Source organism: Achroia grisella, unplaced genomic scaffold (genome assembly GCF_030625045.1).
Source record: "Achroia grisella isolate CSIRO2021 unplaced genomic scaffold, CSIRO_AGI_Agris_v1 utg487, whole genome shotgun sequence".
NCBI classification, from domain to species: Eukaryota; Metazoa; Arthropoda; class Insecta; order Lepidoptera; family Pyralidae; genus Achroia; species Achroia grisella.
In genome coordinates, this window is record NW_026712891.1 from 5,407,422 (window position 1) to 5,419,529 (window position 12,108).

General features: G+C 34.3%; 1 protein-coding gene across 2 annotated transcripts in view; it reads right to left on the reverse strand.

The window, feature by feature from the left end:
* Positions 1-4,719: 4,719 nt before the first annotated feature.
* Positions 4,720-12,108, reverse strand: part of LOC131845996 (neurogenic protein big brain) — an 88,454-nt gene continuing 81,065 nt past the window's right edge. The window contains exons 3-6 of one of the 2 annotated variants that reach the window (XM_059195190.1): positions 9,249-9,447; positions 6,593-6,939; positions 5,411-5,628; positions 4,720-5,096 (exon numbers count right to left, since the gene is read on the reverse strand). In XM_059195190.1, coding sequence (XP_059051173.1) covers positions 4,933-5,096; positions 5,411-5,628; positions 6,593-6,939; positions 9,249-9,447 — 928 coding nt within the window. In that variant the 3' untranslated portion in view covers positions 4,720-4,932. Of the gene's footprint in view, positions 5,097-5,410; positions 5,629-6,565; positions 6,940-9,248; positions 9,448-12,108 lie in introns of both variants that reach the window. The other variant, XM_059195189.1, reaches the window with a different exon arrangement.

The window sequence follows — 12,108 nt, forward strand, 5'->3', positions numbered from 1 at the left end:
ATATCTTTTCGACGAGTGTATTGATATTCATTTTTTTAACACTAGCTACCCGCCCCGCCCGACACGGATGCAATTATTCTAGGTTCTCTATTTTTTTTAAATAAAATATAGCCTATATCTATAGATGAAAGAGGTTCGGTTTTATTTTATTTTTATGTTAATCTATAAATAAAATAACTTAAATCTACTTTCGTATTTTGTAGTATTAGGACTCATTATGTAAGGTAGGTACTGACTAATTTGTGCATAGTTAATTTAATTTCCATTTTATTCCTCTGTGAGTAGTAATATGTTATTTTTAATTCTCACATTACGATACAATAAAACAAAGGCGTTCGTGTGTAGCCGAAATTGAAGTTGGCTTGTTTGGATATTTATTTTAGGGGTGCGACGGGGTAGATACGAAATTGGCGGAACAAGCCACGATAAATTGCGGGAATAACGAGGCTCTCGGTGTAAGACTGTTTTAGTGCCCGTCGCCCCCTCGTGCGAGATTTCAGGCTTTTTCTGTATCACAGTAAGTGATAAGTTTCAATCATGAAACGTACTGAAAAAACATTTAATCTCGATTTATGTATATAGTATGTTGAATTTTATACTGGTATCTACAATTTACTGATGCTGTATGTGTTCGCTTTGCGTTTTATGTTAGCAATTGTCTGTGGAGTTAGATTAAGCGACCGAACGCTCGCTTCCCTTACTCCTTCAAGTTTTTAGTGTATAACGCCCTAAAGGCTTCGCTACATTATCAGCAGAGTTGAAATTTGTTAAACTACATTGGGGATATCACACCAGTCAGTGCGCGAGGATATATGCCTGTAGAAAACAGGCATATATAGGTTATATTGCATTCTACTATCATGGATGTGGTTTTTTAAGATTATAACTAGATTACTCTTGAATGGCTGGATTGATTTTGAATACAATTTGGTATAATAATGAATCATGCCCTAGATTAACGCGTATGACTTTGTATCCGAGTAATGCCGCGACATACAACTAACGTCATATGGTTTCATACAACTAAGTTGCTATGTCACATCGCTGCCATATCTGCTGGCAACGTGGCGAACCCTTTTCAGAGAATTATATAAATTTACAAAGAAACATGCTGTTATATTCATCAACAATATAGTAATTTTTCTTGTAGTCTAAACCTATCTCTATTTCTATGTTTCTGGTCTTTCTTTAAGTCTATTTATCATCTTGAGAAGACCATGGACAGTCTGTGATCGCGTATAGTAATCGCGACGCCATGGATACTCTATTTGAAATTTGATATGTATAACTATAACAGAATAACGTATTTCATAATAATTTATGCGCAGTACTAAACATGTAGGTATCTATAAGCACAAATAATGAATTAATTTCATTGTAATTATGTTGTCTACGTGTCATTTTTACGGTTCGAGCTTTCTTATATTTTGACATTCCCCCACGACAGCTGACAACAGTAATATGTATATTAAATTAAATAATAAAATAAAATTTATTTAAAAAATATATTTTGGTATTATTTGTGTCCATTAAACATAGCCATATATCTATCACCTTTAATACAAGTATTAATCATTGTAACTTGGTTCTTGGGGTGGTGACAGCGTAAATACTATTAGCAAATTCACGGTTAACCTTTTAACAAAATTCGAACCTTTCACCATGTCTAGACCAGTGTATTTATTCATTATATATATGTTCTTGTAAATAGTTTACACTAGATCTACAATATCATGGCGGTAAAAGTTGCCAACAAAGATACACCAGAGAAGGAAACTTCCATCGATTAATGACAACTCTGTTCAGTTTGAGACTAGACGGTGCTGATACGTACTTTCTGCCTAGTTTTATTCTTAGATTTCTTAAATAGAATATTTTGGTATATTAGAAAATACATAATACAGGATAAGATTCTTACAGGGCTCGTCTTTAGGTCTTACATCCTTGGAACATGGGCCAGAGGGTGCCGGAGACCCGCGATATTTCACCCACTCTATTACTCTATTATTTTTTCGCCACAGGTTTATAGACAGTATCGTGTCGGAGTACCAGTGCATGTAAAGGAGAAGATACAGTATGTATGCCTGCAGTGGCCCTCCATTCTCGTAACTTTCAATAAACTAATAAAAATAAAGGTTATTAAGATAAATAAAACATCAAAAATAAAACTGTAAGTTAATTTATTATGGTTCATTATTTACAAAATTTAACGTTGTGATGTTTAATCATCTCTAGAAGAATTCATAGTTATATCACAAATTTATGTGCACATAATGTTATACCTACTACAATTTCATTCAATACGAGACCTTTTGTTGTCCATTCTAATCTTGCCTGCGATCCTATTAAATAGTGACATTTAAACATACAATATCGATATCTAACTCGTAGCAATATTTATAAACAGCTAACCATTATATATTCGCTACTATATCTCCACTCCTGTTTTGTAGAACTGTACCAAGTAATGGTATATATATGGAATAACTATGTGTATAAAATGTATATCTTCCGCCAAAAATAATTTTGAAGTTAGAGAAATAGACAAGCAAGAGTGATTTATATTTTCTGCATAAGTATGTTTTTCGTATTTTGCTGTTCATCGTCAGCAAAGACAATGGAGAATATTCGGCATATTATTTATCTAATATTTTGAAGGTATAAAATATTAATTGAGAATTCATGCTTTTATATTGTATGATATGATGGAATACACTGAGTCATTATGAAAGTTTTTTTTTATGTAATTATTTTGGTCCAGAATGGGAAGAGAAATGAAGTATGGTAACCTTATGTCTACTATAATTTTTAATTATTTGAATAATATTCATATACATCTGTATCAAGTTGAGACAACATTACTATTTTAATTTAATTCAATTTTTGCATTATTATTTTGTATTATAAAATTCGCAAATACATAGTAAGTAGGTACACAATTTAAAGCTATCAATATTAATGTTTAGGAGACTTACTCATTTAAAACAGGCAGTTAAATAATTTTAATATCCTATCGAATCACGAAAAATTCATTAAAATTATTTCTTTAAATAAGTAGGTATTTATAGAGGAATGAGGTCATCAAAAATTAATTTTACCTATCTAAAATGCTACTTAACTATAAAGTTGTATTTACAATATAATCTATTTTAAAATATTGGATATATCAACAATATGGCCCAGTACATTACTGTAAACACTATACTAATTACAAGCCTGCGCAGACGAAGAACAATCCTCCGCGTACTATTTTGTCTCCCATAATAAAGCATAAAACCATTATCACGTTAAAGACAATTATTATATTACGAATTAATTACACCGTACCTCAATACATTCATGGACTATTACAAAACATTTAAATAATATGTTCTCTATCCCTGATATATTGGAAAATTAAATTGCTACAAGGAAATTGATTTTTACATGTTAAATCATGTAAAAATCAATATTCTACATTTCGCCTATATATAAATTAAACCTTAACCACTACAGTTTTCGTTGTAAAGCTATAATATTATGTGTATCTTTGTATAATCAGAAACCATAGACAACTAGAAAATATTGTTCAATTAGTTCCCCGCGGACAAAAAGTTCGTCATCTATGCAGGTCTTATACCTAATATTACGTAATATTGGATTAACGAGCGTGGAAGATTATTTATATTGTTACTTATATTCATACTCGTTTAAACGATCTACGTAGATTTGTGAAAGATATAGTACAGTCGATTTTTAAAGATGAGATTTTTTCATATAACTATTAAACAAGTATTTTTCATTATAGTCGAAAAATCTAAATACTTAAACTAGTAAGTCTTTCAACGATATACATACGTATTACCTTAATCGAGTATTTAATATATTACTTATTTATTACAATTTTTACTACTGACCGAAAGAAGTTGCTTCATTCCATTTTGGCGCTAATTTGGAGTTATGGTTTTTATAGTAGCTAAATATATCCTAACCGAATAAGTTTTTGATTTATAATTACTATAATTTCAATACAGAAAATAAAAATTAAACAAATACGTTTCTGTTGTAATACTAAGATTCAGTCGGTGAATACCAAATTTTAAATTGTACTTGCAATATATATTATTAATTTATAAGCAGATCTTACTACTAATACCTACAATATACAGTACCTATTTACTGTAGTACAGTACCTATTTTTTTTCCAGATAAACTTTTATTTATTTCTAGTCGCATGACACTGGACGAACCATTGGATTTCTGGATGTTTATCCCTCTACATGTATTCTTTGGGTCGGATTCTAAAATGTTATTTTGTAAATAATCTTTAAACTTAGTAGTACAAATTGTAGAAATTATTTTCATGTTAACTTCTACATATTGTGTAATAAAATATTTTTAGCAATTCATAGCTTAATAGGATTTTTATTTTGGAATTCAGTATCAGCCGATAGGTAATCTATCTATTTCTTAAAATAAAATCTCAAATAATTACTTTGCGAAGCAAATTATGCATTTCGGAATGTAAGCATATTAGATGTTTCCTACGGTAATTAAATACATCGATCAATTTATAAAAAACAATATAAATGCATTTACATAACTAACTTAAAATAATGGTACAAAAACATGGCACAACAGGATTCATAAAATCTTAAAATTACCTATCTATCTACATTTAAAACTGCAGTGTCTATGATCGCACCAAAAATATAACGTCCCTCTTCCAAAGTTGCGTTCTACATTTTTCGATGTTAGGAAAGCACTGTATATATGTTGAGTTCATTTTTTATTTCCTTTCAAACACTGATCGTTCCCCGAATTTAGCTCGTCATCATCATTACCCAAATTCACAAGGACGGTGCGCGTCGAATTCTGTGCCTTGAACTTGAAAGAAACTAGAAGAGTTTATACATCAAAGAGCAGCGCAATATTGTGCTGCGAAGGTCGTCGCTAGTAGTGGTCTGGGGTGGCGCGGTAGGGGGCGCGGGCGTAGGTACCGCTGCCGTACGCACTGTCATCGGAGGGCAGAGGTCCGCGCCGTGCTGCCGCTGAGCCCGAGCTGGCGCTCACGCTCGCGCTGTACACGGACTCGCGACGCTCTGTTACTGCTGCACCTGCAAATTGGTATCGATTGCTGTACATTCAGGGAAAGGTGCCCTATGTGGGTTTGTATGACGTCCATTGTATCCTATGCTATAGAAAAAGTGAGTGCTCTCACTTTTTTTATAGCATAGGGGACAATGGAAGTCATATAATGAGGAAGGCTATAGGCCAGTCAAATCACAGAAAATAAAAAGAAAAATGTAATGTAAAGAGAAACAAGAGAAAAATAATAGAAGCATACTTTAGATAGTATTCCCGCAGTTTACTTTTAAAAAAAGGTCGGTGATCTTGATATCAAGGGGTAAGTTAATACAAATATACTGACCAGCCGGTCCAGGCCTGACTCCATTCACAGCGGTGCCGTAGGCGGGTTCACGTTGTGCGTTGTGCGTGTTCTGATTGTGCGTCATGGCGTGCTGTGTGTGTGGGTGAGCATGTGCATGAGGGTGCGCGTGCTGTGGCGGCCGCAGCAGCAGCGATTGCGCCGCTACCAGCGGTCCACCGCCCACCGCGCCACTGCTCTTGCTGTACACTGATTGTGACCTGTAATATATTATAAATAGTACATTTTATAAACGACTCATTCCAGTTTTAGACCTAAATGTTAATTTAAAAAGGGACCTTGTGTAATAGGTATAAGGTCTGCTTTTCTAAGGGGTTTAAGTTATAATATATAATAATACTCTACCTACATAAACATATCGTCATCAAACATGGCAATCAACTAAGTGCTGAATTATTGACTGTTGGCTCACTAGTAGAGTGGAAATGGTGGTCAATGTTTTCATTGTAGTGCAGCAAAAAACAAAAACAATATCAAAAAATATTTTTATTAAACAAATAAATACATATTCCTGGACAATTCACACAGCGTCATCTGGTCCCATGCTAAGCACAGCTTATGTTGTGGCTACTAGACAACTGATAGATATACTTGAATACATTTTTTTATGCATACATACACAATATACATAGAAAATACCCAGACTAATACAAACAATCATACTCATGAATACAAATTTTTGTATAGAACGAGGAATCGAATCTGCGACCAAATGTAAAACGGTTTAGTACTAAGCCGCTAGACCACCGATGCTGTCAAAAACTTTATACTGGAAATTTAAATCTCTATTTTAATATTATACTTCATGAGTAGGAAAATTTGAACCTATGAGTACGTGGAACAAAAAGACAAAGACAAGGCATGCGGATAAACTAGAAGTAACTATTGCATTTTTGAAGAACCAAATTACATAGAAACTAATGGAAGCACTTGCATATGTTAATGTATAGTATACTAGAAGCTTTACCAAACTTGAACCTTCATGCAAATAAAAAGCGAAGAAAAGAGTTCGTTATGCCCAGAAGTAAATGCTGTACTATTTCTTCGATCAGGCATTTATTGTAAGGACATAACAAATGGTTATTGTCACTGCAATCTGTTCTGTCTGTACAAGAGAGATGGCAGGAACATAATTACATGTATAAAGACGATCCTTCAGCTGACCTGTGCAGCGTGTGTCGCGCAGGCGGCGGTGACCGGCAGTAAAGTGACTTAGTGCCAGAGTACAGAGGCTCAGCGTTGTCAGGTCGTGGTGCAGAGGCTGAGCAGTAGGTAGGCGCATGTCGATAATGATGTGACGATGGGAAGGCCGGTTTGTCCAATTCATCCAGATCACGCGGCGAGGACGCGCGTGAGTTTGAATTTGCTCCGGGACGCCGTGAGCCCCACTCGTGAAGTAGGGCGCAGGCGATACCTCCGCCTATACCACCAACCCAGCACACCCAGTGGCTCTCCCACCGGGACAGGACAAAGGAAGGACCCAGTGACCTCGCCGGATTCAGTGAGGGCATCTGTAAAAGTATTTTTATTATGTAATAAAATATGAATAACAAACGAGCCGCTGCAAAGTAGAAACTGTCACTTCTGTAAATGAATAGCAGCAAAGATATCACGTCATCCGGTGACGACTTCAGTGTCCATTATACGTTGACACTCCTGATGACTTCTTAGTCATCAAGACATATATAGATGTATATATTATCCCAGAATTTAAATAAGTTTATTTCGATTTATATGTACTTTGAACCGATATACAACTTAGAAAACATAAAAACAAAGAAATCACGCATCTGATTTTGTACATATTTTTAAGTGATGCAATCTTACAGCATGCAACATAGAAATTGTAGAGTTCAACGTCTATTTATATGCAGAGTGCTTATATGTTTTTACTGTCATCCTCGAACGGAGCGTCGGAACGGAAACGAATGTGCGATATAAAAACCGTATCCATTGAGTTAAAAGGAGTCCATGCAATTACAGCACAATAGCTTCGTTCTGAATATAACAATATAGGGCTACCTGCGCTGTGCTGTTTATGATTGCGACGCGCTTTTAGTTTCATTGGAGAATTCGGAAATTATTTGCACAGTAGGTATTTAGTTGGCATTAAAATCAACGCAATCCATCAATATGTAAGTATAGTATGTCATATATGTAGGTTTAGTTTATTTGCTTTTGCATTGATTTCTCGTCATCCCAAACGGATGTCTCAAAAGGCGATTAGTTAAGCAAAGAACGATACATTAGTCTAAAGAAGGATAACTGGGAGTGAATATCTGTCTATACTAACGCGCTAGAACTTTGTGTCAAATGAATACTAAATCAACACACACAATATCCATAAGAGATATATTCTCCTATAGATATGGTATATGTTGATTTGGGATGAACTAAATGACATGACGTAATATTAAAACTATTTTAATATACTTTTTTCACATAGAACTTTATAGACAAAAATACAATTATACATACAATTCTATATCCATTCAACAGTATAGACATAATGTGAGTTTCTAACATTATTCTTAGAGCTGTTTAAATACACTAACGTATAAAACATAACGTACAATTGCATAACGTTTTGAATGAATACATAATGATGTAGGAAGTATATTTATATTTATACCAATTCTAATTAAACTACAAGATAGAATATTTCCAAAACGTGCATTCATCGCAAACTATCGAACCATAGATAGCAGTCGTCTTCGTATTTTTTTTCTTTAAATCACCACTTTTGTCCGATTGAACAGATGTAAGGACAAAAAACAGCGACAGCTGTCCGTTAAGGAGTCTACACAAAAGGCAGGTAGTGCGTCGTACATCGTACAGTATAATGTAGATACAGATTTGTGTAGGAGTCCATAGTACTCCATAGAGCCACTGTTCCTGTGTCTAAAGAGTTTCACGTTACGAAGTGAGATTTACCTTTGCACTAGACGATATAAATAGATTATATTCAGTACATAAATCTATTAGATGCCAGCCTTTGTATCCTCGTCTATACAATCGTTTCATATCTAATATTTGACCTTAAGAACGATAGGTATTCGTTTAGGTATTGGTATTTAGATGTCTGTATAATTTAGATATAAATGAGAGATGAGAAATTAACACAAACGATTCACAGTAGGTATTTACAGCGAGAAATATTAGAAAACAACACTTTCCGAAATAATAATGTTACGGAACTTAAGGAAAGAATAATGTACCTATATTTTCATTGCTAAACTAAATAAAGAACATCACTACTTCTATATGTTAACGACAATTCAGTGTTTGTATTGAACAATTTTATACAAAAACTAGTACCTCACAGGTTGTAAAAGATGTTTCCATAATCCGAAAAAAATGGTTGATTGGATAAATTATATATCGATCGATAATGTAACGTCGTTTTATGCCAACGATTCATAAATTATTTTCACATTTCGACTTCAACCGCGAAGGAAGTGATAACGAAATACATATAAAATAAGACTCCATGTTTCAACCCCACGCTAACAATCTTGGTCGAAATATACTAAGAAAGATGAAGAAATGGCACATTAATATGTGATAGTCAAATGTTTTTATGTAGTTGCAAAGCTAACCGCTAACCAAAAACAAGCTAACAGCTAACCTAGTAATAAGTCACCTATATGTTTTTAAGTACATGAAGACACCACCACGTAAGCATTAAATTAGAGGCATCACGTCATCATGTAACGCCCCTAATATCACGCTTAATGTACCCTATAATTTCACTATCATGTCTTACCCCAACAGATTGCTCAGTCCTTACGACTAGATAATACGATAATAAAAATCTTACGGAAACGAAGCTGGCCGCACAATAGGCAATGCCAAGAAGTGCGGGAGCAGCGCCTGTCCACCTCCTCTCCATGGCTGCGAAGTAGGCAGCAGCAATCAGAGCTGACAGCACCAGCTCGGCTCCTAGACGCTCCCAGGCCGCAGCACCACCACCAGGCAGAGACGCGGACAGGCTTCCTGCATACCCTGGCACGCTAACACTGAAACAATTCAATATTAATATTAGCGATCTATCTCGGCCTTACATGAATAAAGTTATTGTTAAGATATCTCACAGCACATGTTACTTGCATATAATAACGACCTCGGTGGTCTAGCAGTTTGGCACACCGGCTTACTTCCGATGGTCGCGGGTTCGATTGCTCGCGGTACGAATATTTGTATTCAAAAGTATAATTGTTTTTACTTGATTAACCCTTAACTTTACACTTTTCCACTTAATTTGTACTTTCTTTACGACTACGAATTGGCAATAAAGTTACAACGACAAGGTACAAAAATGTTTATATATTAGTAGGTAAATTTGACTCTACCACATACACAGTTGGTTCATAATTAATTTATTTGTCGAAACCAAGTGATTATATACGGAAAATTTTATAATTTTCTCTACTCAAATTAAGTAAATCATAAAAATTAAGGACTTCATTGTGGTTTTATTTGGAAACACGTTATTATTCTCTGTTCCCGTGAGAACTTTGCGAATTCTTTTCTTAGCGCATATATCATAAAAGGAAGTCACATTCACTTTTCCGTACCTTTCTCAATTGCGGTTTTTGCACTTCTTTGCAGTATATGCTTAAATAAAACGGGCTGACTATAGCCTTAAATCTTTTTAATGAACTTGTCTTCGGAATGGTTACTAACATGCGGGTAGTACAAATAACTATACCACAGATAACATAATATTAACTATACTAACGTACTTTTTTCAGTTAAACGGTTACAATTTATTAAGTTTTTTTATTAGTCTTAAGTACCACAAGCTGTGCTAACCTTGTGATTAGATGACGTTATGTCAATTATCCAGGGGTATAATTATAATAGATCACTCTGTAATGAGAATACGGCTTCAAAATCAAGGTGATTGCGCACGGGTGTCAATCGAAAAGGTTGCACACTTAAGTAGGCGAGTGAGTACTATTATTTTTAGTCTTGTAGGGTTCATTGAGTGTTGCTCGATATTTTTGTGTCGGTCAATATATTAACCTGAGTATTATTAGACGAGGGAGGTGCGTGGGTGGTTGCTGAAGATAACACGGAGTGACATCTGATGTCCTAGTTATGACGTCAAGGGTATTAACTTCCATTTTGAAAGCTTTTGTTGGAAATTCAGGTTTGAGTTTACATTTAGGACTGTCTAATTACTCAACTGTAGTTACATTTGAATGAATAGTGGAAATTACAGTACAGTGGTTTTGTTTGGTGCTACAAATAGAAACGAACTAGGGCTATATTAGGTTACAACGCTACAGTTTATTGTCTGACTAGCGACCCGTCCCGGGATGCTTTACAAATCTTTGAAGTTCTCAGCTTGTTCTTCTACGCATCTATTATATACATAAACCTTCCTCTTAAATCACTCTATCTTAATGCAGTTTTCATTAATCTGGAAACGGCATTAAAATTAGTAGTGTTATTTAAAACATATAAGCCAACACAGCAGCGGCGACTTTATTTTATACTACGTGTTACCTATCGGCTTTTCGTAGCTTCGCTCGGGTGTAATAGAAACATCAAACCATTTTGAAAAACGAATTAAAAGAAAAATATTACATATATTGGTAATAACAATAGACAATTATAATACAGTAGTCTAATAGTCTCGTTACATGTATTTATATACAAATTTTACATCACGATAGTTCGGTATAAACACATGAATTTCTTAACGAATTTTCATTTAATTTGTCTCAGTGTGTAGTTTGTAAGTAATTAGGTCCAACCACAGATAAATTAAAATATTCCATAGTCTAACTTAAAAAATAGGAAATATTCGCGGTGCCTTATTTCATCAGGATTGCAAAATCCAGATTAAGAATTAGGGACCGTAAATTTATTTAGAATAATAAGGATGCCCAAAACAATGCTTTTCGGGTAAGTTAACATTATCTAATTTTAGAATATTTTATGCTTTCTTTATTAATATAATGGGTAAAGTTTGTAAGCATCTCGGGACGTAGTTTTGGAAGCAAGTGCAGCTGTCTACATTCGTAGTTCAAGTAGGGTCAACAGGATATATGCAACATACGACAGTGCGACTCAAAACATCTGCTGCGTGTCATTGACATTACGGATAACGTAGATCACTACAGAGGAAACGAACACAATTGAACACGTTACAATAAGTTTAAGGAGTTTGTAATTAATATATTTATTTCTGAGATTTTGTTCATAACACATTATCTTACGTCTTACAAATATTATAAACGCGAAAGTATGTGAGTATGGATGGATGTTTGTTACACTTTCACGCAAATACTACTGAATGGATTTTGATGAAACTTTACAGTAATATAGCTTATATATCAGAATAACATATGGGCTATAAATTTCTAGCGGGTGAAACCGCCGGCACAGCTAGTATTGAATAATGAAAAAATGGAGGATACTTGTTAAACTTGTAACTAATGTTGTTACTAAATAGTGTGGATAGTGAGTAATTGTTTTGTGATGGTATTAAAAAACTTACGCAAGAGTTTGAGAGTATAGATGGATGGATGACGTTTGTTAGATACTCTTTCACGCAAAATCGGATGATGAATGGATTTTAATGAAACTTTACGCTAGTTTTGATTACACCTGCCTATATCTTTAAAAAAGTATATGTATGAATCAATTGTGTATAATTTGAGTTACAC